We start from the raw sequence: 23,276 nt of genomic DNA on the forward strand, positions 1-23,276 counted from the left end.
CTGGTGGTATCATGCATGCAGGAGACTAAGCCGGTAACATTTAGGTGATACTTTCAGTTTACACTTGTGGCATTTTCTGGTAAAGTGTCAAGGCCTTCTAGCACTTTCTAGCAGTAACAGCTCTACTCCTTTCACCCACTGTGTGCCACATCCTTTTGTTCACTGACTTTTGAGGTTTTTGCTTATATTGAAAATAGATTTTCCTCGTACAATACATTCTGATTGTGGTTTCACTTCCCCCTGCTCCTTCCATGTCCTCCCCTTGTCCCCTCCCACCCAGATCCGTACCCTTTCCGTCTCTTGGTAGAAAACAAACAGGCGTATAAAGAACAATAATGAAATACAGTAAGCTAAAACACAACAGAACAAAAAACAAATCTGGATAGGACAAAGCAAGCAGAGGGGAAAAAGACAAGAAACACATAGCCGCAGAGCCACACATTTCCACACACAGGAATCCCACAGAAAAACATAATAGATACATAAAAGGGACTTGTAAGGTTTGAAAATGTGCTCTGACTCAACATTATGAGACAAAGACCCTTCAGTGATGCCAGTGAATTCACCTTGTGTTGGCCATCGGCCTACCCTGAAAAGTGGTTTGTTTCCACAGTGAGATTCCCTTTGAGAAAACCTAATTTTATCAGTTGAAAGTGGTTATCAGCTGGAGATTGCTTCCGAGTTAGGGATGCTAGCTTGTGTCTACTCCTTTTAGCTCTAAGGCCCCATCTGTGCAGACCTGTGCAGGCTGCCACAGTCTCTGAGTTTATATATACATCCTCTGCTCTGCATTTAGAAGGCTTTCTTTCCTTGTGCTGCATCCACTCTGGCTAGCATTTTTTTTTTTAAAACCTCCTCCTCCATAAAGTTCCCTGAGCCTGGAGGGAAGAGATCTGTTGGAGACATTCCGTTTAGTGTGGAGTATTTCAAGGTCTCCCATTCTCTGCATATCTTCTGGCTGTACCAGTTTCTATATTTGTTCCCATTTGCTGCAGGAGGAAACCTCTCTGATGATGGCTGAATAAGGCTCTTCTGATCTGTGTTTATAGCGGAGTTTTATTGCTGTGGTTCCTTTGGTTTTTCCCCCATAGGTCCCTGACCTATTTAGTCTCAGGTTCTTGGCTACTAAAGCAGCGTTGGGTATGGGTTCCATTTCATGGTGTGGTCCATATATCCAGTCAGATATTAGTGGATTAGTCCCACAAGCTTCTCATCACTATTGGTCCAGCACATCATGTTTTAGGTCCCCAGAAATGGATGAGTATTCCCCTTACTCCACATTCCTGCCAGCATGACTTGCCATTTGCTTTATTGATCTAAGAAGAAAGCTCAAAGGAGTTTTGATTTGCCTTTCCCTGATGACTAAGGATGTTGAACATTTATTTTATTTTTTATTATTTTTAAGTTTTAAAAAATTTATTATTATGTATACAGTGTTCTGCCTGCACATACACCTACAGGCCAGAAGAGGGCATCAGATCACATTATAGATGGCTGTGAGCCACCATGTGGTTTTTGGGAATTGAACTCAGGACATCTGGAGGAGCAGTCAGTACCCTTAACCTCTGAGTCATCTCTCTAGCCCGGATGTTGAATATTTCTATAAGTGCTTCTCAGTCACTTATGTTTCTTCTTTTGAGAATTATGTTTAGATGCACACATTTTAATTAATTAATTAATTAATTAATCCACTTTACATCCTGGTAGTAGCCCCATCCCTCCTCACCTTAGAGCTATTTTTAAATTTGGTTGTTTTCTTGAGGTCCAGTTTTGTGAGTTCTTTATATATTTTGGGTATTAGTCCTCTATTGGATATAGAGTTAGCAAAAATCTTTTCCAATTCTGTAGCCTGCCTTTGTCTGAGTGATTTTGGCCTTTTCTGTGGAGAAGCTTTTTAGTTTCATGAACTCAATGATTGTTGATCTTAGTGTATGTGCTGACGGTGTTCTGTTCACAAAGTCTTGTCCTGTGCAAATGAGTTTATGACTGTTCTCTACTTCTTCTTTCATCAGATTCCCTGGATCCTGGCAAGTTTTTGGTCCATTTAAAGTTGAGTTTTGTGACAAGTATGGACTTTTCTACATGAGGACATCCAGTTTGAACAGCACCATTTGTTAAAAGTGCTGCTTTGTCTTTTCCAGAGTATATTTTTGGCTTCTTTATGAAAAAAATCAGGTGTCCGTAGGTGTGTGAATTTATATCTGGTCTTCAATGCAACTTTCCTAATCAATGTATCTGTTTTTCATTTGTTTGTTTGTTTGTTGTTTTGGTGCCAATACCATGTTGTTTTTATAAGAATTGCTCTGATATTATACAGTTTGAGGTCAGGGATGATAACACCTCCAGCAGTTCTCAACAACTCTAAGAAAAGATTTCTCTTCTTGTCCCATGAGGACGCAGTTTTGCTGGCATGTTACTTGGGTGAAAACAGCAAGAAGTGCCCCTGAGCTTCCCAGGTATAGCAGTCTCTCCAGAACTATGGCCTAGAAAACATGGGTGGTGCCGACTCTTCCCAACATAGACTAAGCAACACAAAAGCTCAGTTGTTGTATCAGAAAATGCTCAGAGGAATGGAGGAGAAAGGCTATGTGTCTACCCAAAGGAAAGTGATGCCTAGTGTGATGGTGCAGATGGTCCTCTGGGTTTATATGGCAGCCTGCAGACCTCAGGACCTGGCACTGAGCAGGGATCTCTGCTCATTTTCAGTTTCCATGTGGAGGAGTCTAGGAGCAGAGATACCTGCTGACATGTGTCAGCTGTAAGCTCTCAGAGCTGTTACAGCTGGAGTCATGGGCAGAGTGGGTGGAGTCTCCCACACATGTTTTTTAGACTCCTAACACAAAGAAGTACACATTCTGGAACTTAAACCTGAATTTATTGCTCACAGTTCTGGAGAGCAGAAGTCAGGGGTCAAGACCTAGGGCTTTATAAGGTTGGCTCTCTCTGAGCTTCTCTCATTAGCTTGTGGGTAGCCACTTCTTCCTGTGTCTTCACAGGGTCTTTCCTCTGTTACCTCATCTTCTGTCTTTATAAGAACAACAGATATAATAGATCAGGGCCTACTCTAAATCTCCATTTTTAACTCCTTCACATCTTCAAAGGCTTATTCCATATAGACGGTCATGTTTGGTGGTTCTACATAGGACTTTGAAAGGGGACGCAATTCAACCGCCACAGTGTATTTCCAGAGAGAACTTTACTCTGTGAATGGCGCACTGTCATCTTGGTCATCTCCATGACCTCTCAGAGTTCATTTCTGCTTGCTCTGCTCGAAGATGCAGAAAGGGCCTTTTCTTGTTGAATTTCTGGCTGGAAGTTTCAGCGGTTGTGGAGGAGAACCTTGGCAGGGTAATACTTGCTGCCGTCTCCCGGGGAGCTGATTGCCACTGTAGGGTGCTGTTTACTGAAGTCTCTGAATGACAGGGCATTAGTAGGAGCCAGAATCTACTGTAGGACACTTTTCAGAACTTCAGCTAGAGGGTATTTATTTATTTACTGGTTTTTAGATATGTATCATGTGCGTAAGTCAAGCTATTAGTAGCTAGGACAGAAATTCTTTTTACCAAGTATTTTCTGTAGAAATAGTGAAAGGAATCCTTTTAACCTCCAGCTAAAATCTACTTTTAATCATACAGTTTCCTTGTTGGAAGACTAATTTCCATTGGAGGGGAGATCTTGTGTTTTCCTAGCTGGTGTTTGTTTTACATTGTAAAAAGAGCCGGGCCTTGGCTTGATTTGTTCCCACAGTTAAGGAAAAAATACCAAGCAAAGATGTGCTGAGAGTCCGTTTAGAATCCTGACCTGGTGTTGGAGGCAGGCAGGGTGCCGCTGGGCTGGGGGAGTGGCGCATATCTATCTATGACTTGGGTCCCTGTTCCACTCTAAGCCCATGTTTCTCGCTCTACGTCTGTGAAATAAGGGCATTAGGAAGCATGAACATTGTTTTAAGCAAATGGAACAGTTTCTCTCTGATAACACCACTGTCACCCAATGTCCACAGTTATCTGTGGCACGAGCCCTGGGGAGCTCTTAAGTGCTGACCTCTTTCCCTTCTACTGGCTTGGTCCTCGACGGACAGCATTCTGTTTGTGGCCTGGTCATTTCACAGTCAAGCTCGCTCCTGCATCTGAAGTCCCACTGACCCCCTGGTGCTCAGATCACCTTGCCTGTGGTGGTGGTTACTGTTTGCCCATACACACCTGCTATTGACAGCGGGATGAGACCCTGTCTGCCCCAGAAGGCCCCTTTACTACATGGAAGAGAGGCCCCCTAGCTCTTTATAAGCAAACAGGACTCACTGTTGTGAGGTCCTGCCCTGTAGGTCATGCCCTGGAATTGTTCTGGGTCCAAAAGGGTCCACGCTTGAGGCAGTGTGTGGTTGCTTCCCTGTGTTACAAGCGAGGGGCTAGCTTTAGAGAGGTAGCACCTTTTAGTCACATTGCAAGCTCAACATTGAGGCTCCAGAGACTAGTTCCTACCACATGTGCCTTCTGCTTCCTGTCTTATTTCCTTTCATACGTATTTGTTGTCCTGTCTATCCTGCATATTGAACACAGAACAGCCTGGCCTGGCTCCTTCAGTGGCCTTCTCAAGAGTTCTACCTCATGCCGTGTAGTCTTGGTCTCTGTAGTCAGCTCATGCTTTGCAGCAGCTGCTGTCAGGATGTCATGCCCAAATAATAGATCTGACCTTGGAACTCCGGCTTACGGGCCTCACTGGAAAGAGGCGCTCTGAGCTTTCTAGTGAAATAAAGGAACGGCTCTCTAGCCCAGCACAGGTGGAAGGTGATTTGGTTACTGTGCACAAATCTGACTGCGATACGCTGCGGAACTGAACAGCCTGTCTAAGGGAAGCTGTGCATGCCAAGAATCCAGGAAGAGCAAAATGCCTGTGCATATACATATCTTCCTACACAAACACAACACATGTGAAGCTCACTTAGGGGCCACTGATTTGAAGTGGAGGTTCTACCAATTGAGGCTATTGACAAGACTCTCACTAGATTATTTCTAAAGTACTTTCGATGGGTGATGCATTGTGACTTGGTGCCTCACTGAGTAACAGCTCTGGTCCCCAACCTGGCTGCGCTCCTAGCAGTTTGGCAGAGGCATTGTGAGCCTTTGGCTGTTGAGCACACACAGGGAGCTCCAGGGTCGCAGAACAAAGAGGCTTGTCCCCCAGGCCTCTGCTTCCCTGCTTGGTATGGGGGATGGGACTCTTGTTTTTCCTCCCTAACTCCCATGGAGTAGAGGTCATAAGGAGACCCCCTGACATTGAGGGGGGTTGAGGTGCTCCACGTGGCCTGTTGCACAGCACACTACTCATTCAGGAAAGGTGGGTGTGCCTGTCAGCTAGGCAGACCAGGATGGAAAGTAGCTGTCCTCAAACAAGGCCCGCAGAGTACTAGGGTCTCACAATGAGCAGTGGTGTGTACTGGAGGCTCTTAGGGCTCTCGGATAATAAGTCATCAGTAGAGATGTGGCTGTGGTGTGGAGAGAGAGATATTAACCCTTGCTGTGTAATTCATTTTCCACCTTTCATCTCTTGCTAGCCTGAGGAGTGGACAGAGCAGAAGAGGGAGGGGCCAAGTAGAAGCATCTGGAAGCAAGCTGGAGTCTACATGTAGCTCTAAGAGGTTTCTTCACTCTCTCAGATTCGTGGAGCATCAGTCTCTGCAGTTGAAACTGGAAAAATAGAAGCCAAAGGCCAAACCGTTTTTCCTTTAGGTAGTAAACCTGAGCAGACATGACTCAGACCAAAGCCTTCTTATGCTGCAGAGAGCAAAACATCAGGAAACAGGAAGACTTTGGCTCCTGCCCTACACTTACATCACAGGGTTTCCTTCCAGGCAGAGGGAATGCCTGTGCTTTCAGTGCTTAGCACTGACACCCAAATCCTTCCTGTAGAGCTGTCATAAGAAAACTCCTGATTCTCAGATCAGAGGAGCAGGGCCAGTGGGCTGGAGTGCTAGCTCCTGTAGCTCTAGCTCTTCTTAGGATATGTATGTAAAGCCCACACCTTCTGTAGCCTGTAGCTGCCTGTCTTTCTGCACCTTCCTGTTGGCCCACTGGAAGAGCACAGAAGGGAAGGTGTTGGTAGAGCCTAAGTAGGAGCCTGGCTGAATGCCCCTTCAAGATAGGTGGGCTGGTAAGCTGTGAAACCTGTCTCCTGCACCGGCTCTGTTCTTATCCAGCGTAGTTATTGGATCCCTCTGGGCCTCTGTTTTAATACATACAAAACGGGGCTGCCATGTTTTTGTCAACCACCCTTAATACCTGTCATTATTAAGCACTCCCATCATGGAAAGGCTATGTTAGAGAGGAGTTGCCCGCTGACTGCCACAAGGAGAGCGAATCCTGACTTGCAGGTGAAGTGACAGAGAAGAGTAAAGATGAATCTGCCCTATCAGTGAACATCACCATCTGTGTGGGGCAGGTTGTTCAAGAAGCAAAAACAGAGTCCCAAAAGTCTAGGTTCTGGGTGATACCTGGCCAGGGCTGTGGATTGTCACTCTATAGGACTTGAGATCAGGAGATGGATGAATCTCTCTGGACCCTGCCTTAGTTTGGAATCCAAAAGATTCTTGGCTCATGTGCATAGGGCAGGGCAGGCATCTTTGCAGTGAAGGTCACGTTGACAGAGGAGGGTTCCACCTCGTCCTAAAGGTGCATGTTAATTGCCATGTTTTCTAGCTGTCAGTGAAATATCCACTTTCTTTCTCTTTCCATAATTCACTGACATCTTTGTTTTTAAACCACACACCTAGATCGTCTTTTACAAACAACAAGAAGAAGAAGAAGAAGAAGAAGTGTTCTTGAGAAGTTTTTTATATATATGCAAAATAATTTTTAAAGCTTTCCATACAAGTACCTTTAGGGATGCTTTATTCATGTTGCTTATTAATTGACCCATGTAGGAAGAGCTTATTGCTGTCCTATTATATCCTATAAAATAGAAGGAACCTGTTTTCTGGGGCAAACCGTCTTTCCAGTTCATGCTGCAGAATCAGGTATTGCTGTGTTGCTGTGTCCTGGTCACTAACCTGCAGCTCACGTTCCATCCAGTTTCCTTAGAGTGGACAGGAACATACAGTGTTTGGCTAGAGCACCCTCTCAAGCTCCCTCACGCAGTTGACCCTCACATGCGTGTTACTGGTATCGAGTGCTGTGTCTCTTGGAGTCAGTATAAGAAATGAAAGGGGAGGAATGTTTCTGAAACTAGTTGAGGGCCGTGGAAGAAGGACCATTCTACCACAGAAGCCTTTAGAGGGCTACCATGATCCTGGTTGCCCTCCCACTCTTAACCCATCACTGGAAACACCTTGGTTTCCAGACTTTCCTGTCCTAGACCCCCAGCCTGAAAAGTGCCTGACTGTCCATTTCCTTGTAAGTTCCATTATGTGTGTTAGGTTAAGCCTGAAGCATGTGAGAAATATAAAGAAGAATGATTACAGAGAGGGGGCTAGCTTCCTCCTTGCCCCTATTTGGGGCCACTGACATGCCCTCTGTCTCCCACTTGCTTTGTATGTACAATATGAATTGGACAATACTGCCCATGCTGCCCTCAGGATCAGAGACAGATTGCAGTTTGCTATAGCTGAATATGTCTCCAGAACATTCTGCTGAAAACCAGTACAACATGATATGTTGATGCTATTTGAAGATGGGGCCTCTGGGAGGTAATCAGAATTAGATGAGGTCATAAGGTAGAGTCCCCCCTACCCCAATGGTATTAGTAGAAGAAGAAAATCAGCTCATAATGTCCCCTAGCATATTATGAAGTAGCAAGGAGGGTCTCACCAGTTGTGCTTTTTGTGCTTTTGTGCTTTGCAGTTTCTTACCCAGTGTTAGGTAGCTTTTGCTTAGTAAAACAGTAGTACAGTTATGAGTGGTTGTCATCTCTGTGCTGTCCGCTATGGGTATTTCTGAGGACAGAGTGGTAACCCTGCAGAGGAAGACTGGAAGATGGGAAATTTACATGATTTTGGGGAGGGAGGTTGAGTCAATAAAAGCAGACTGAAGAAGGCAGTGGCAGTCTCATTATGTAACTCAGTATGGAAGGAACAAGGAAAGATTGAGTGTCCAGAAGTCCTGGGATGCATTGAAGGGAGTTGCCCCCAACTGGAACCTGGCTGTCATCTGGAATTAGTCAGCTTTACCAGTTGCTAATACTCTAAACCTAACAAGCAGATGTTTTATTTATTAACTGGAGTAAAAAAGACACCCAGTGCCATTGGAGACAATTTAATCCAAGAACTACATACACAGCCGGGCGGTGGTGGTACATGCTTTTAATCCTAGGACTTGGGAGGCAGAGGCAGGTGAATCTCTTGAGTTTGAGGCAGTCTGGTCTATAGAGTGAACTCCAGGACAGCCAGTGCTACACAGAGAAAAACCCTGTCTCTAAGGAAAACAACAACCACAAAATTTATATACACATGTAGTTTAGATTTTGGAAAAGAAAATCAGGACTCTAAGCAGGTAATTTTGCTGCACTGTGCAATGTGTGGAAGTAGAAAGCAATTATGTTCTTACAGGCTTTCTAAGATGAAGCTAACCTCCATCACTCAGATGACTGTGTCACTCCTATAAGCCAGATATTTTAGCTTCCTATTAAGAATTCCTCAAAAAGGAAAAGGAAAACTAGTGTGCTACCAATGGAAAACACACACACACACACACACACACACACACACACACACACACACACAGACACACACACACACACACACACACAAAACCTGTTTCAAGTTCTCGCCTTTAAATTTGTTTTATTGAGGTCAGGTTGACACATAGCAGACTGCACATAGTGAAAGTGTGGAAGTGTACAGGTGCATGAATGAGCCCAGGCAAAAATGGGAAACCACACAACAGTGAGACATCCCTCATGCTAACATGGGGAGGAACTTTCTGCACTTCTTCCTGAGTTCCCAAACCATTGGTTGGTTGGTTTGTTTGTTTGATTTTTCACTCACTTAAGACTAGAGTTTTCTAGCAAGTTGTATAAATGCACTTTGTAAATTTTGGGCCTTTCCCCCCCCCCCCCCCACTCAGTATGAATGTTTAGAAGTTGAGTGACATTGTGTGGATGGATAGTTTGCTCCTTTTTTTACAGCTAGGGGTATTCAGTTGTCTAAGTCTATTGTGTTGACCTATTCAGTAGTTTATAGACATCTGAGGGGATTACAGTATGGGGCTAACAAATAAAGGTGCTATGAAAATTCACAGGTAAGTCATGTCCATCTCCCTTCCAAAAAAGAAAGCCAAGAATGCACTGACTTTATCATAAAGCAGATGCATGCACTCAAAAAGCTGGGAAACTTTCCACAAGGGTCGAACCATTGTGTAACCCACCAGCAAGGCATGAGTATTCCTTCTCATCTCCGGGGACACTTGACATTGAGAAATGGTCAGCCAGTGCACCTGCTTCAGTTGTGGGTGGCATAGATGATGTATGACTTGCCACATTGTCTTTTTAAATGCACATTTAATGATGAATGTTTTTTTCAAGGTATTCTGCAGTGCTTTCACATTCCTCCACCCCACCCCCAAAAACTTAACCATATTTCACACAGGAACTCGTAAAACACTAGGCGGGAACTGTTTGTCCGTTTCCCCATCCTCTACCCCCTCGTAATCTACCTGCTTTGTTCTCTCTATACTTACCTTGTGTAGTTTTGTGTTTAGCCTTTGACAACTGCCTGTTCACTCCCACTCGTGTTGCTCGGAAGCTCCACATCCTTGCCAACTTTACTCTTTTGGTAGGTGTTCTCATAGATTAGGGATTCCATCACTGATTTCCATTTTCCCAATGCTGGGTCCCATTTGCTCATTTAGTTCTTTACTCTTGTTTTTGGCTTGATTTTTTTTTTTTTTTTAAAAAACAGGGTTTCATTATGGAGCTTGCAACACCATGAGACTTACTATGTTACCAGACTAATCTTGAGCTCACAGAAATCCTTCTGCCTCCTGAGGGCTGAGATTAGAAGTGCGAGCCACACAGTTGGCTCACGTTCTCACTGACAGGTTTTTGTTTTGATAGTTATTATTCTTCTACTCTTATATGTTAAATTCTCATCAGAGACATGGCTATAGTCTTCTGTAGGTTATCAGTAGATATTGTGAACAGTTCTCCTCATTCTAATGACAACATCCTCCATGTACCAAATGCTCTCAGCATTTACAAAGTTCTTTTTGCCCATGGGTTGCTTATGCATTTGTTGTTATACTTTAGAGCCCATCATTACATTATTTAGGCATATTTACCATATATTCTGCTAATAGTTCTATGGTTTTAACTCATATTTAGATCACTGACCCATATTAAATTATCTTTTATAGGGTGTGTGATGTAGGCCTCCAAGTACATTGATTTTTGTTGGTTGGTTGGTTGGTTGGTTGGTCTTTTTATGTGGTGTATGTGCATGTTCATGCTGATGTGTGTCTCTGTGTGCACCAGAGGTAGACACTGAGTGTCTTCCTAAATCATCCTTTATCTTATTTTTTGAGACAAGGTCTTCCACTGAATCTAGATCTACTAATGTAGCTAGACTGGCTGGCCAATGACAAACTGTGGGAGTCCACCTGTCTGTTCAGCCCCCACCCCCCAGTCCTCAGATGGTAGACATCTGGTTTTTACATGGGTGCTGCGGGGTGGGGGGGGCAGTCTTAACTCAAGTCTTCATGCTTATGTGACAGTCATCTCCCTAGTTCTTTGCTTTCCTCTGTTTGAGACAGGGTCTCACTGTGTAGCACTGGCTGGCCCAGAGCTCACTGTGTACCAGGATGGCGCTGAATTTATAGTGACCTTTGCCTCTGCTGGGCAAATATTCTTTCACACGTAGAAACTCAGTTGACCTGGCAGCATTTGTTGATATTAATCTCAAGTATCATTTGCCAACATGTGCAAGGAGGTACTGATAGTTGTTTTGGTTTGCTGGCCTATGTATTCTGGCCTTAAAGCAATAGCACACTGCTTTGATTTCTGTAGTTCTCTAGAACACATTTTAGAATCAACTTTTCTTTCTGAGAGTTGTCTTGGCTGTTTGTGATCCCTGCAATTCTACATAAGCGTGAAGGTTGGCTTTTCCATTTCTGGAAAAACAAAAGAAAGAAAAACATTGCTGGCATCAGGAAAGGTTGCACTGCATTTGGAGAGCTATTTGAGTAGTGCCTTAGTTACATTTCTTGTTGCGATAAAAATGCCCTGGCAGAAGCAACTTAAGGGAGTCGGGGCTTATTTTGGCTTACAGTTCAAAAGTGCAGCTCATCAGCCGGGCGTGGTGGCACAAGCGATTAATCCAAGCACCCTGAGGCAGAGGCAGGCAGATCTCTGTGAGTTTGTGGCCAGCCTGGTCTACAGAGTGAGTCCAAGACAGCTAGGGCTACACAGAAAAGCCTTGTCTCTAAAAATCCAAAAAATAAGAAATTAGAAAATTAAAAAAAGGACAGACCATCATGACAGGAGAAGTGTCAGCAGCAGCAGAGAGTGGTGGATGCCAGTACTCCATATCCTCTCTCCTTTCTGTCAGCATGGGAACCCAGTCTTTGGAATGCGTTGCCTACAGCTAAGGTGGGACTTCTTCCCTCAATTATTTAATCTAGATAATCTCTTACTGTCTTGCCTAGAGCCTTCAGTATAAATCATCATAGGTAGCACGTCATCATCACAGTTTTACATCATTCTGGCTGTGTTTTCATTTATGTGTGACTTCTGTCCATTCTTCCACTGAATAATGATCTTCAATACTCAACCATTTCACACCCTTGATTCAATTTACTTTCGGTTAGTTCACTATTTTAAATAGTTCACTATTTTAAATGTTATTTTATGCAGGATACCTTTTCTTCATTTCCTTTCCAGATTGTTTATTTCTGGTGTGTAGAAAATTCTAAGCGGTATAGCCAAGTGCATTTAAAGACAAGTGTAACATCTGCGGGAAAAGCATCTTCTGCTGGGAGGGAAGTCTTGTTACTTATGGCACATACTTTTGCTAGTAGGGTTAGTTTCAGGAAGCTGGCTGACCCTAAAGTCTGAGATGGCAAACAGCAGACAAAGCGTAGATGCTTCTCAGCTTCTGATGGGGTTATGCTCTAATAAGCACATTGTAAGTTGAACATGTCATCACTCCAGAGTGCATAACAATACTCCCAACCTATATTATGGCTTACCCCAACCTATCCCAAATGTGCTCAGAACACCCACCACCATTAGCCTGTGATTGGGCAAAATCATCTGATTTGTAGATCAATTGCTGACTGTACCAACACTGAAGATTTTTCTGAAAGCGAAACATGTGACAGCTGTGTGGGTACGTTTTCACATTTTAAAGTTGAAAATCTGAAGTTGGACTTTCAAAGGGAAACTGAACATTGTATCCTGATACTGAGATTGAATTGGGATACTGGCGAATATTTTTTACAAGATAAGAACCCTTTTATTCTTCTTCTGATACAAGTAGCACGAGTCAGTGTTGAATTCTGTCTTGCAATTCCTACATTTTCTGCTTCAACTGAGATGATCAGGATTTCTCTTCTGTGTCAATGAAGCTATTAAACTGATTTATCTAATGCTAAGCTGACACTGAACTCCTGGAACGTGTCTCTTCCCTAGTATAGAATTATTTGTATCTTTATATCTGAACCGGGCTCAGTGTGTGTTCACATTTCATTAAGGATTTTTTCAATAACTAGAAAAGCATGTAATTTTCTATTTATATAGTGCTGCAAACAGGTGTCAGCTTTGGGAAGTGTTTGTTCTTATTGGAAGGGGTATGGTTCCTCCTTCACATTCTTGGGTGACTTCACTGGTGAAACCATCTGCATCAGACTATTTTTAGTGGACAGGTTTAAACTTCCCCTTTGTTTCTTTCTTGTGAAACAGTTATCAAGGATGTATGATTTTCCTTATTCCATCTAAGTCTAGAACTTTATTGTCCTAACACGTTGAACTGTTGCCATTTCAGTTACATTAACTTTCTCTCTGTTACCCTGCACCAATTTTTTGTTGTTGTTGTTGTTTCCTCTCACCTTGTTTTCTGGTATCTGTCTGCTTTTGACTTTATTTTTTATAAAAAATAATATTATTGGGCATTTAAAAAATCCAGTTTGGCAATCTTTGTGCTTCTGTTAAAAATATTTTAATTGACCTATTTTAAAACTTACTATTGTGGTCTTTTTAAAGATTAAAACCGTATTTATATTGTGGGGTGCCCTCAGAGGCTAGAAGAGGGTGTCAGATCTCTTGAAACTACAGATGGTTAAGATCTGCCAGGTAGGGGCTGGGTGCAGAATTTGTGTCTCCTACAAGAGCAGCAAGTGCTCTTAACTGCTGAGCCCATACCTTGACTTCAGTCTAGAAAGCAACAAGGTAATAATAGCCTGTTGTTTTCTGGGTCCAGTCTGTGGTTATTTGTTGCAGTGGCAGAAAAAGTGACCACAAGCCCCCTATGCTGTGGCATTTGTTCTACTAGCCCCACTCAGGTTTTCATCGTCCTCTTTGAAAATTGGTAAACATCTAAGATAAAGGGGACCTGGAAAGACCTGACCTCAGCTCTCCTGAGTTTGTACCTTTTGTGGGTCCTGCTTGATGCCTCTTCATCTTTTGTTAAAGTTGGTATTCGGGATAGGTGACTTCAGCATTCTGTCCCAGCATGTGCTTGTGTGGTGATGGAGCTCCGATCTGTGATGGCTCTGATCTGTCTTTTGAATCTGATGGAGGAGCTAGTCTCACTGTGGTTTAGAATGTCACATCCCAGCTGCCATTCAGTCATGCAGTCATTCTCCAGGTTAGAATAAGAACTCCTTAGCTGGATTCTTTTTGTATCCCTCATGTCCATTTTCCTCAGAAACCGTGTAAGAGAAGTATACTCCTCCTACCACTTTCTTATAAGTAGACCCGAGCTGCTTTCTGCCTGCAGCTACCTGTCACTCTGTCTCCATGTTGTAGATCTTCCCTTCAATTCACTTATTCTTTGGGGTGCATTTCTTTATGGCCTCATTAAAAAACAAAACAAAACAAAACCCATACCTGTTTACCATGCTTGTCCCGTCAGGATGGCCTTTTCTTTCATAGGCTGTGTGTTCAGTGGTCTCCAAGACATGCAGGTCACAACCCTTCGCCCATCTTTGCTGTCATCATCCCTTCCACTAATAATGATGGAACAGACACAAAGGAGCTGGTGGCTGTGATGCAGATACCAGAGTGGAGCCTGGACTTGTGCCCCGGCTGTGCAGATTAGCTCAGCAGTGCCACTGCAGTATGCTTCCTGTGGTGGCACCATGTTGGAATAAGTACAGACTTTTTCAAGCCAGCTATCTTAAAGAACCACCCTCATTTCAGTGCTGTGTGAAGCAGCATTCATGACTTGCTATCTAAATGTACAATCAGTCTCTGATGCACTTAAACATATTTGATAAAGGGTAATGTGGGGCTCTGCTGACAACTGGTCCACTAGAGCAGCATGAGCCATCTGTGGCCAAAAGGAAAAGAAAGGCTTTGATTTTTCAGAATGCAGGCTCAAGCACAGCACTCTGAGCCTTTTGAATTTTGCTACCATCTAAATGAAACTTCTAGGGTTCTGGGCTGTGAACCAACCAGGAGGCAAGAGAACAAAGGATGAAAAGGTGGGAAGAGAGGGGAGGGAAAGGCTCCTACACACTCAGAACAGAATTAGGGAGGGAAACGCTGGCTCTCTACACTCAGAGAAATGCCACTTTAGTCTGTAATGCTTGGGCTTATGACAAGAAAATTTGCAGTTAGATGAGAAATGTGTGAAAACCCAGACTCCCTTCCTCAGTTCCTATCAGAAGTGTTGGGCTTCCTGGAAGCCACCTATGATACGGACATGCATGACGTTTTTCCCCTGAAGAATTGTGGGTATCCTAAGGCTGTTCTCATAGTCTCTGCTTTGTTACCCTGGAAACGAACTGTCATATACTACTGGGTTACCTGAGTGCTTTATCTGAGTGCCAGCCTACTTATGCATGACTGTATTAAAAGTACTTTACATAGCACCATCACAGCAACTCTTGCACATTAAATTTAATTTAAATTGTCCCTGTTTAATCTTTGTATCAAGCCATAAATGGCTAGTATGAGCACTACATATGTGATACTGATTGGAAAATAATCACTTTTTTCCTTCTATGTTTAAAGTAGTCTACTCTCAACAACAACAGCAACAGCAACAACAAAATGCCATTTGAACACATGCTTATTTAATAAACAGGCTTGATTTCCCAGTACACGTCATGGGTCACAGTGAACTGGACAGATTACTTGCTTAACAGGTTGAAGATTTCGGTTTGTCAAAACGATGCTGGCACAGAAGTTCACTCACTCATCTAGTATTGGGCCACTTCCTCCTGTGAATTCCCCCAACACTGCCAGGCTTGTGTAGAACACAGTTTGCCTCCCAAGTGCAGAAGTAGAGTGGGGTAATTACTCCATCAATTTGGGTTAAAACGCTTGCCTAAATTAGATCAGTATTTTTCACACACTGTCAGGAGATACAGAACAAGATTAGAGGCTATGGAGAAATCATCTTACATTTTTTTTTGGGGGGGGGATGAAGCATGCTTGGTCTTGTTTTTGGTTTTCTTATTTATTTATTTTTTAAGATTTATATGTTTGGAACTATAGGGAAGCTCTCTGAGCGTTTTAGCAGTCACACCTTCCCTAAGGACAGGTGAAGCCTGTTTGCTGTTTGCAAACGGCAGTCAGCAGGGGCTCTAGCCCCTGACCCACATGAGCCCAGCACAGAGATTTGGAATAATGAAGAAGTGTGTGATGCACTGAGCTCTTTCTAGAATAAGCAGGTGGCGTTACCTGTTGGCGATGTCTAAGCATCAGGATCTGGGCTGACTTGCAGGGTACAGGAGACCTGTGGTCCAGTGAAGGAGACAACTGTCTTCTCAGTTCTGAAGCAGAAGGCTGACTGTGTCTCTCGTCTGTCTATCTGTCTGTCTCTGTCTCTGTCTCTGTCTCTGTCTCTGTCTCTGTCTCTGTCTCTGTCTCTCTCTCTCTCTCTCTCTCTCTCTCTCTCTCTCTCTCTCTCTCTCTCTCTCTCTCTCTCTGTCTCTTAGTCTCTCTGTCTCTCTCTCTCTCTGTCTCTGACTCTCTGTGTCTCTGTCTCTCTGTCTCTCTCTCTCTCTCTCTCTCTCTCTCTCTCTCTCTCTCTCTGTCTTGTCTCTCTGACTCTTGTCTCTCTCTTTGTCTCTGACTCTCTCTGTCTCTCTCTCTGTCTCTGTCTCTTTCTCTCTCTGTGTCTCTGTCTCTGTCTCTGTCTCTGTCTCTCTCTCTCTCTCTCTCTCTCTCTCTCTCTCTCTCTCTGTCTGTCTTCATTCACCCATCTGCTTTGTTTTCATTGAATAATTATGAGTAATTTGACTAATGCAAGTGTGAAATGCCATTTTAATTTGATATCTGTTGGTAATTGGTCCCAAAGTTCCCCACCCCCACTCTGAGGATATAACATCTGAAAGTGCTCATGTCCCTCTTGAGAAATAGCACACGTTTATAGTACTATACATAGTGCATGTATAGATCCTCCTGAATACTTTAAATTATCTCTAGTTAACTTAAAAGGCTTAATATAGTGCAAGCATTATATAAATTGTTATGCTGTATTGATTAAGGAGCAGGAACAGAAAACAGATTGTTCAAGTGTAGTTTTTTTTTCCCAGGATATTTTCAGTCCTGTCTTGGCTACGGTGGGTTGATTGTGTGTGAGTGGAGCCTGGGATACACACCTCTCCCCATCATATCAAATGCAAGGGTTGTAACAGAATTACTTCATTCAGCTATTTCCTGGAGTCATGCCTGCAGCAGTGTGCCTCCTTGCATGGTTGGGAGGGACCAAGGCGTCTGCATAGACACCTATTCCACTCGGGAACAGAGGTGGATGGAGCATCAGGAAGACACCCTACTTTAGGGCTTTGGGTGTCTCCGAAAGGAAGGAGCGTCACCCACTTTGGTGCCTTTGCTCCCTAGGCTGATGTAGTTTCTGGCAGAACGTCAAATTCAAGGACAACTACAGCACCATGCTGCCTCTTCCTTTTCAACTAATGAGGTCCACCTACGTTAACTCCTGTACTGAAACTTCAGAGCGAGCTGAAGAACACTAGTTGCTTGGAGCATTACATAGCCACTGAGATATGTGGCAGCTGCTTTGCAATGGAGGAGACCTCCCAGTTGTCCGTTTACTTAATCCTGGAGTATTGGCAGCTTATGGCTAAACTGCTGAAGGCTGCAGCTTCAGCTCAAGGCTGGTTTGTATATGCGAGCATCATTCTTGTAGATATTACTGCTTCTGGAACAGTGAGCCACCATAACAACCACCATCCTTCTTTTAGGGAAGTTTGATAGAATGTACGCCACAGCTTCTGGCATATTATTAGATGTGGAATGGTCTCATGTTAACGTGGCATCAGTGTTCAGTGAGTGTCCATCTCTGGTGAAGCCCAAGGCAGCTTCAGTTATTATAAGGACACTCTAACCTTGGTTATCACTATTAAGGATCCCAAATTCTAAGTAGTATAACAACTGAGGGGACTGGAGAGATGGCTCGTAGAAGACCCAGGTTCGGTTCCTAATACTCACGATCAGGCCATCACTCTAGCTCCACGGGATCTGAAGCCCTTTTCTGGCACGGCAGGACACCTGCACTCAGGAGTACACACCCACACGGAGACACGTAACTAAAAATAAAATACACTAGAAAAAAAATTCTTCCCCAGTAGAGTTCTGAAAGAGCACTGAACATAGCATGACCCCTGACGTTTGTGTGTTATCAAACACATGTTGCTGGGTTAATCATGGTGACCCTGATGTAAGCCATTGGGATTTTTCAAAGATAATTTATCCTTTCTATGTTGAGGCTCAGAGCAGCGCATGTGCTTAGTGTAATTGAGGCTTTGGGCTCAGTCCCTCAAACAAAATTTAAAGCAAACAAAACAACTAAAAAATAAAAGCAGAAGAGGTAGATCTAGGCAAAAATACACACACACACACACACACACACACACACACACACACACACACACACACACACACCTTCATATGCTGGACAGGTGCCTAGGGTCTCTCATAGGCTAGACAGATGTGCTAGGCTCTCACTGAGGTTGTGCAGGTGCCTCGGGCCTCAGAGACACTGCATAAATATGTGGGGGTCTCATATACGCTAGGGAGGCACCTGATGTCTCACATAGCCTAGAAAGGTGCCTAGGGTTTCAAGTAGGCTGTACAGGTGTCTAAGTTCTTTCTTATGCTGGACAGGTGCCTGGGGTCTCACATATGCACGACAGGCGCTTAAGGTCTCACATAGGCTGGACAGCTGTCTAGGGACTTTCATATGCTGGACAGGTGTCTAGGGACTTTCATATGCTGGACAGGTGTCTAGGGTCTCTTGTAGTCTGGACAGATATCTAGGGTCTCTCATAGGCTGGACAGGTGTGCTAGGGTCTCCCACAGGCTGGACAGGTGCTCTGCCACTGAGCTCCATCTCCAGAGTGAGAGACATTTTAAATGAGAAACTGGAAGAAGTGGCCCTGGTGTTGTTTGGTGGACTTCCACAGGTTGAGGGTTGAACCAACACACACTTATTTTGTCGGGGTTCTGGAGACTGGAAGTCTGAACTGAAAGTACTGGCAGTTTGATGTCTCTTGAGACATTTCCCATGGCCATCTTCTCCCTTTAGACTCACTGCCTTCCTTCCCACCCTTACCACATGTGCCTATGTCACACCAGCTTCTGATTATATGGGACACTAGTCCTGTTGGATCAACACTATCTTCGCAAGCCCAGTTTAGCTTACTTGGTTCTCTGAAGGTCCTGTCTCTAAACACAAGCACATTCTGTATTCCTGGAGGTTATGGCCCCAGCATATGCATTCTGTGTATGAGGGAAGTCCAGTTCAGCCTGCCACAGACTCTGAAGAGTCCTGCAGTTCTAAAATCCCTCCATAGTTCCAGTCAGACATCTGTACCCGGGGCATGTATGTTTCTCAAGGAACAGGGTTGGGGCAGAACATTACCAATGCACTGATGAAGCCTCAGGGACAGAATGTTCTACTGTTTCCAAGCTGTGCATAGTACGTTTTTTTTTTTCTCCCTTAGTGAGAATGAATAATAAACAGAGATGGAATATTTTAAGTCATACCTCCTTTGTCTGCCAAAAATCACCCTGGCATATTCTGCAGAGGCTACTCCCTTCATGGCCGTCTTGGATGCTGTATCTGCCACTGTCTGCTATGGAAAAAGCAGTCCACTAGTTTCAAGACAATTCACGCAGCTTTAAATAAACGCTAGACGCTGAAGCAGAGCCCCACTCTGCAAACGGAACGCAAGGCTATTTCTGTTGGGGAGAGAGGCTTATGGTGACTAAGAGACTTTAAGAAAAGCCTTTATTGCTAGGAGGCTTAGCTAGAAGCCCCTCATATCCTCCCAGAAGTCTACCCTAACTTAGGCCCCCAGCTTGTCACAGAGAGGCCCACACCCAGAGTTTCTCTTTTCTCTGCTGGCCTTCTGTCCTCCAGAGCCTGCTTTCCCTAGGCTTGGTCTTGACTCTCGTTTCTCTCTGCACTCCCTCTCCTGCCTTCTTACCTCTCCTCAGCCACTACTGATGTCTATTCTATGTTGCCTTCTGAGTGAGATTTAAGCATCCTCTCTTGGATGCTCCTTGTTACTTACCTTATTTTTCTGTGAAGTGTAGCATGTTTATCCTGTACAATATGGCTAAAATTCACTTAGAAGTGAGTATATACCATTTGTGTCTTTCTGGGTCTTGCTTACTTCACTCAGGATGATCTTTTCTAGTTTCATCCATCTGCCTGCTGATTTCACGATTTCTTTGTATTTGATGGCTGAGTAGTTTTCCATTTTGTAAATATACCACAGTTTCTTGATCCATTCTTCAGTTGAGGTGCCTAGGGTCTCTGGCTATTAAAAATTAAAGCTGCTATGAACATAGTTAAACAAATGTTCTTATTGTATGGTGGAATATCTTTTGGATAGATGCCCAGGAGTGGTATAGCTGGGTTTTGATGTATAGCTAGTCCTGTTCTCAATTTTCTGAGAAAGGACCAGATTGATAGCCAGAGTGGTTGTACAAGTTTGCACTACCACCAGCAATGGAGAATTGCTTCCCTTTCTCTTAGCCAGCATGTGCTGTCACTTTAGATTTTTGATCTTAGCCATTCTGAGCCCCCCCCCCCCCCATATGCCCCAAAGACCGAGTTTCTATGTGTAGCTTTAGCTGTCCTGGACTCGCTTTGTAGACCAGGCTGGCTTCGAACTCACAGTGATCCACTTGCCTCTGCCTCCCAAGTGCTGGGATTAAAGGCATGTGCCACCACACTCGGCTTCCAGACAGATTTGCTGAGGCTCTCAAGCAAACATTGGACGAAGCACAGTGAATCTTCTGGAAAAGTGCGGGGAAGGAGAAAGGGATCTGGAAGTGACAAATGCCAGCTAACTAGAGCTCAGAGGGGCTTCTGGAGACTTAGACACCAACGAAGGACCATGCATGGACTGGACCTAAGCTTTCTACACAGATGCAGCCGATGGGCAGCTTAGGCTTCATGTGGGTCCTCTAGTCAGGGGATCAGAGGCTGTCTCTGACGTGGACTCTGTTGCCTGCTTTTTGATCACTTCTTCCTACCAGGACTATCTTTTCAGGCCACAGGGGGAGAGGAAGTGCTCAGTCCTGATGTGACTTGATGAGCTTGGGAGGGTAGGGAGAGAGGGCCACCCTTTATTAAAATAGGGCGAGAGATGGGGAAGAGGGAGGAAAGGTGAGACTGGAAGGAGAAGAGGGAGGGGGCTATGACAAGGATGTAAAATGAATAAGATAATAATAATAATAATAATAATAATAATAATAATAATAATAATAACAACAACAACAATAGCCCTTATAAATGTCATTCCATGAACAAAAAGCAGAGCTCAGGGGTAGAACACCTTTGTAGCACATGCAAGGCCGGAGGTTCAAACCCTAGCACTGCAGAATAAATACAAATTTAAATATTTCAAAAGTCAGCTGTTGCACTGGGGCTAGTATTGCCAGTTAGGCCTCTTCAGTGTGCACAGGCTGCATTGGAAAACGGTAAGATGTGACTTTTGAGTAGTTACCTCTGTGGCTATATTGTATACGGGGAGATGCATTGTTGTGATAGAACACAGCTCATCTGAACTGAGGTCACCAGTTTCTCTTCCCTTTTTGTGATGTTTCTGCCTGTTTTCCAATGATATATGTGAGCAAAGACAGCTCCGTGGTTTATTGTTTTTGTGGCACTTGAAAAGAAAATCCAATGAACCTGACCAGAGGCTAATTTAAAAAAGAAACAGAAAAAGAAAGAAATCTCTTGTTTTCCCTGGGCTCTTTTAAGGCTTGTCGACTCCATTTTTCTCCATTATCATCTTGTCCCTTCCTTTCCTTCCGACCTCTTTGGAACATAGGCACCATTTGCATCCATCAATGGAAGATCTACATATTTCTTTTACAGTGAGGTGTCATTTCTTTTGGAACATAATCCTAATGAAATCGCTGAACTGTTGGCATATAGTTGGCTATCTAAATTCTTCTTAGAAAGGTCAATAAAGAATCCTTAAGAACATCAAGGAAATGGGATTTTAGCCTAACTTCCTACTTTCAAGTAGAAATTGTTTCTCTAAACTGCTATGAAGACATAGAAAGGACCTTCTGTGCCTCAGGAAACCCCAACGCATTCCTTTTCTTTAGGTGGTGCTTCCTTTGCTATTATCTCAGTCTCTGAGTTTGCATTAGAACGAGTCATTTCATGTCACTAATCACGAGTCTGCTAGTTGCTGTTCACAGCTAAAGCAATTACTTATTGTTCATTATAAAAATAAGAGCGCATGCACTGAGTGCTGGATGTGCGTGTGGCATTCTCCGGAGACTCATAGCCAGAGTCCATGATTGCTCCTCTACATGGGTGGGACAGCTGAACAAGAACCTCTTAGACCAGAATGACCAGAGCCCACGTTCCTCTAACATGTGGATGCTGTTATTTCAGGTCTCTGAATTCAATCCTATGACGTTCACCAGTGTAATCGAGTGCGAGAAGCCAAACAATGACCTGAGTAGGTTCCGTGGCTGCATGTGAGTATCGGGCATCTTTGCAAGCTTTCTTAGTTTCCCTTTTGATAAACCATATGCACACATAGAAACACACATTCATAACATGCTTTTGTATATTCTTTGCCACACTCATCATTTTTGGCTGATCTAGGAAGGAAGGAATTTCTAAGATAATGTCAGCAGTGGGTGCTTGTCAGAAAGGCCCTATATCATTAAGGAGTGACTGACTTTTCCCTCTGTGAGACTGAGGAACACAAGAAAGGACAGGTAGCTTATGACCATTATACATGGCCTCAAAAGTGGAAGTCAGAGGCCAGAGGCCAGATGGGAAGAGTCTTGGTAGAAATGCATTCTTTCTTGATCATTCACTCTTGAATAGCACTTTATTGAGTATTCACTGTATATTGGTCCTAGCCACTGCACTGACTATAAAGCAGTGGCAGCAGTTGCCTTCATGTTTATTTCTTCTAATTAGGATAAAAAAGATTGGTGTATGTAATAGCTCAGCTCCCTTCTTTGTTCCTAAGCAGAAAGACCCAGGTGGATAAATGGCCCGGAATTGGCCACATGTAGTGATACTCAGTGAAATCTGGGTCACGGGTATGTGGAGCTCAGGAGGTCACTCACCATACCGTTCAGTCTGCTCTTAGGCTTGTTTGGGAAAATTTCTAATGATAGCAATAATGCTAGTGTGGGGGAAACAGGGAATGAGCGAGGCATGTGGTTGGAATTGCTGGGTTGTAAGGATGGAGCTGTGGCAGTGTCATGGCAAAAGAAGCCGGTGATAAGGATCTAAGGACACCAGGTTCAGGCTGCCGTGGCATGCCACAGGATCCTTTCTGTGAGAGGAGAACTCGTAGACTTAGTTCCCCGAGCATCTGCGTGATGCCACTGTGAAGTGCAGAGCAGCCTCCCTCTTAAATGGACTCGTGAAAATGGGTCTCATCTTTAAGAACTCCCTTTGTGTGAGTCCCTGATGTGCTGATAGTATCCTATGCCCAATCCAGGCCCATAAGGACACTGGGCTTTGTTAGCAAATGGAAGCTTCACAGAAAAAGAGAAAGTGCGTTTGTGACCTGGAGATGAACCAGCCTGGTTCATGAACTAACTGGACTTGCCCTGAAGTTCCGAACTTGCAAGTCATTGCTAGCCCCTTTAAGAAACCAACTCCTAAG

At 43.9% G+C, this 23,276-nt stretch overlaps 1 protein-coding gene across 4 annotated transcripts in view; it reads left to right on the forward strand.

Annotated features, from left to right (window-relative positions):
* ATP10A (ATPase phospholipid transporting 10A (putative)) overlaps window positions 1-23,276 on the forward strand; it is a 177,638-nt gene that overhangs the window by 98,128 nt on the left and 56,234 nt on the right. For all 4 annotated transcript variants that reach the window (XM_084801201.1, XM_084801200.1, XM_084801198.1 and 1 more), the window contains exon 4: window positions 22,037-22,122. In XM_084801201.1, the coding sequence (XP_084657327.1) occupies window positions 22,037-22,122 (86 nt within the window). The remainder of the gene's footprint in view (window positions 1-22,036; window positions 22,123-23,276) is intronic.

This window comes from Acomys minous (genome assembly GCF_964271855.1).
Source record: "Acomys minous genome assembly, chromosome: 2".
Taxonomy (NCBI): domain Eukaryota; kingdom Metazoa; phylum Chordata; class Mammalia; order Rodentia; family Muridae; genus Acomys; species Acomys minous.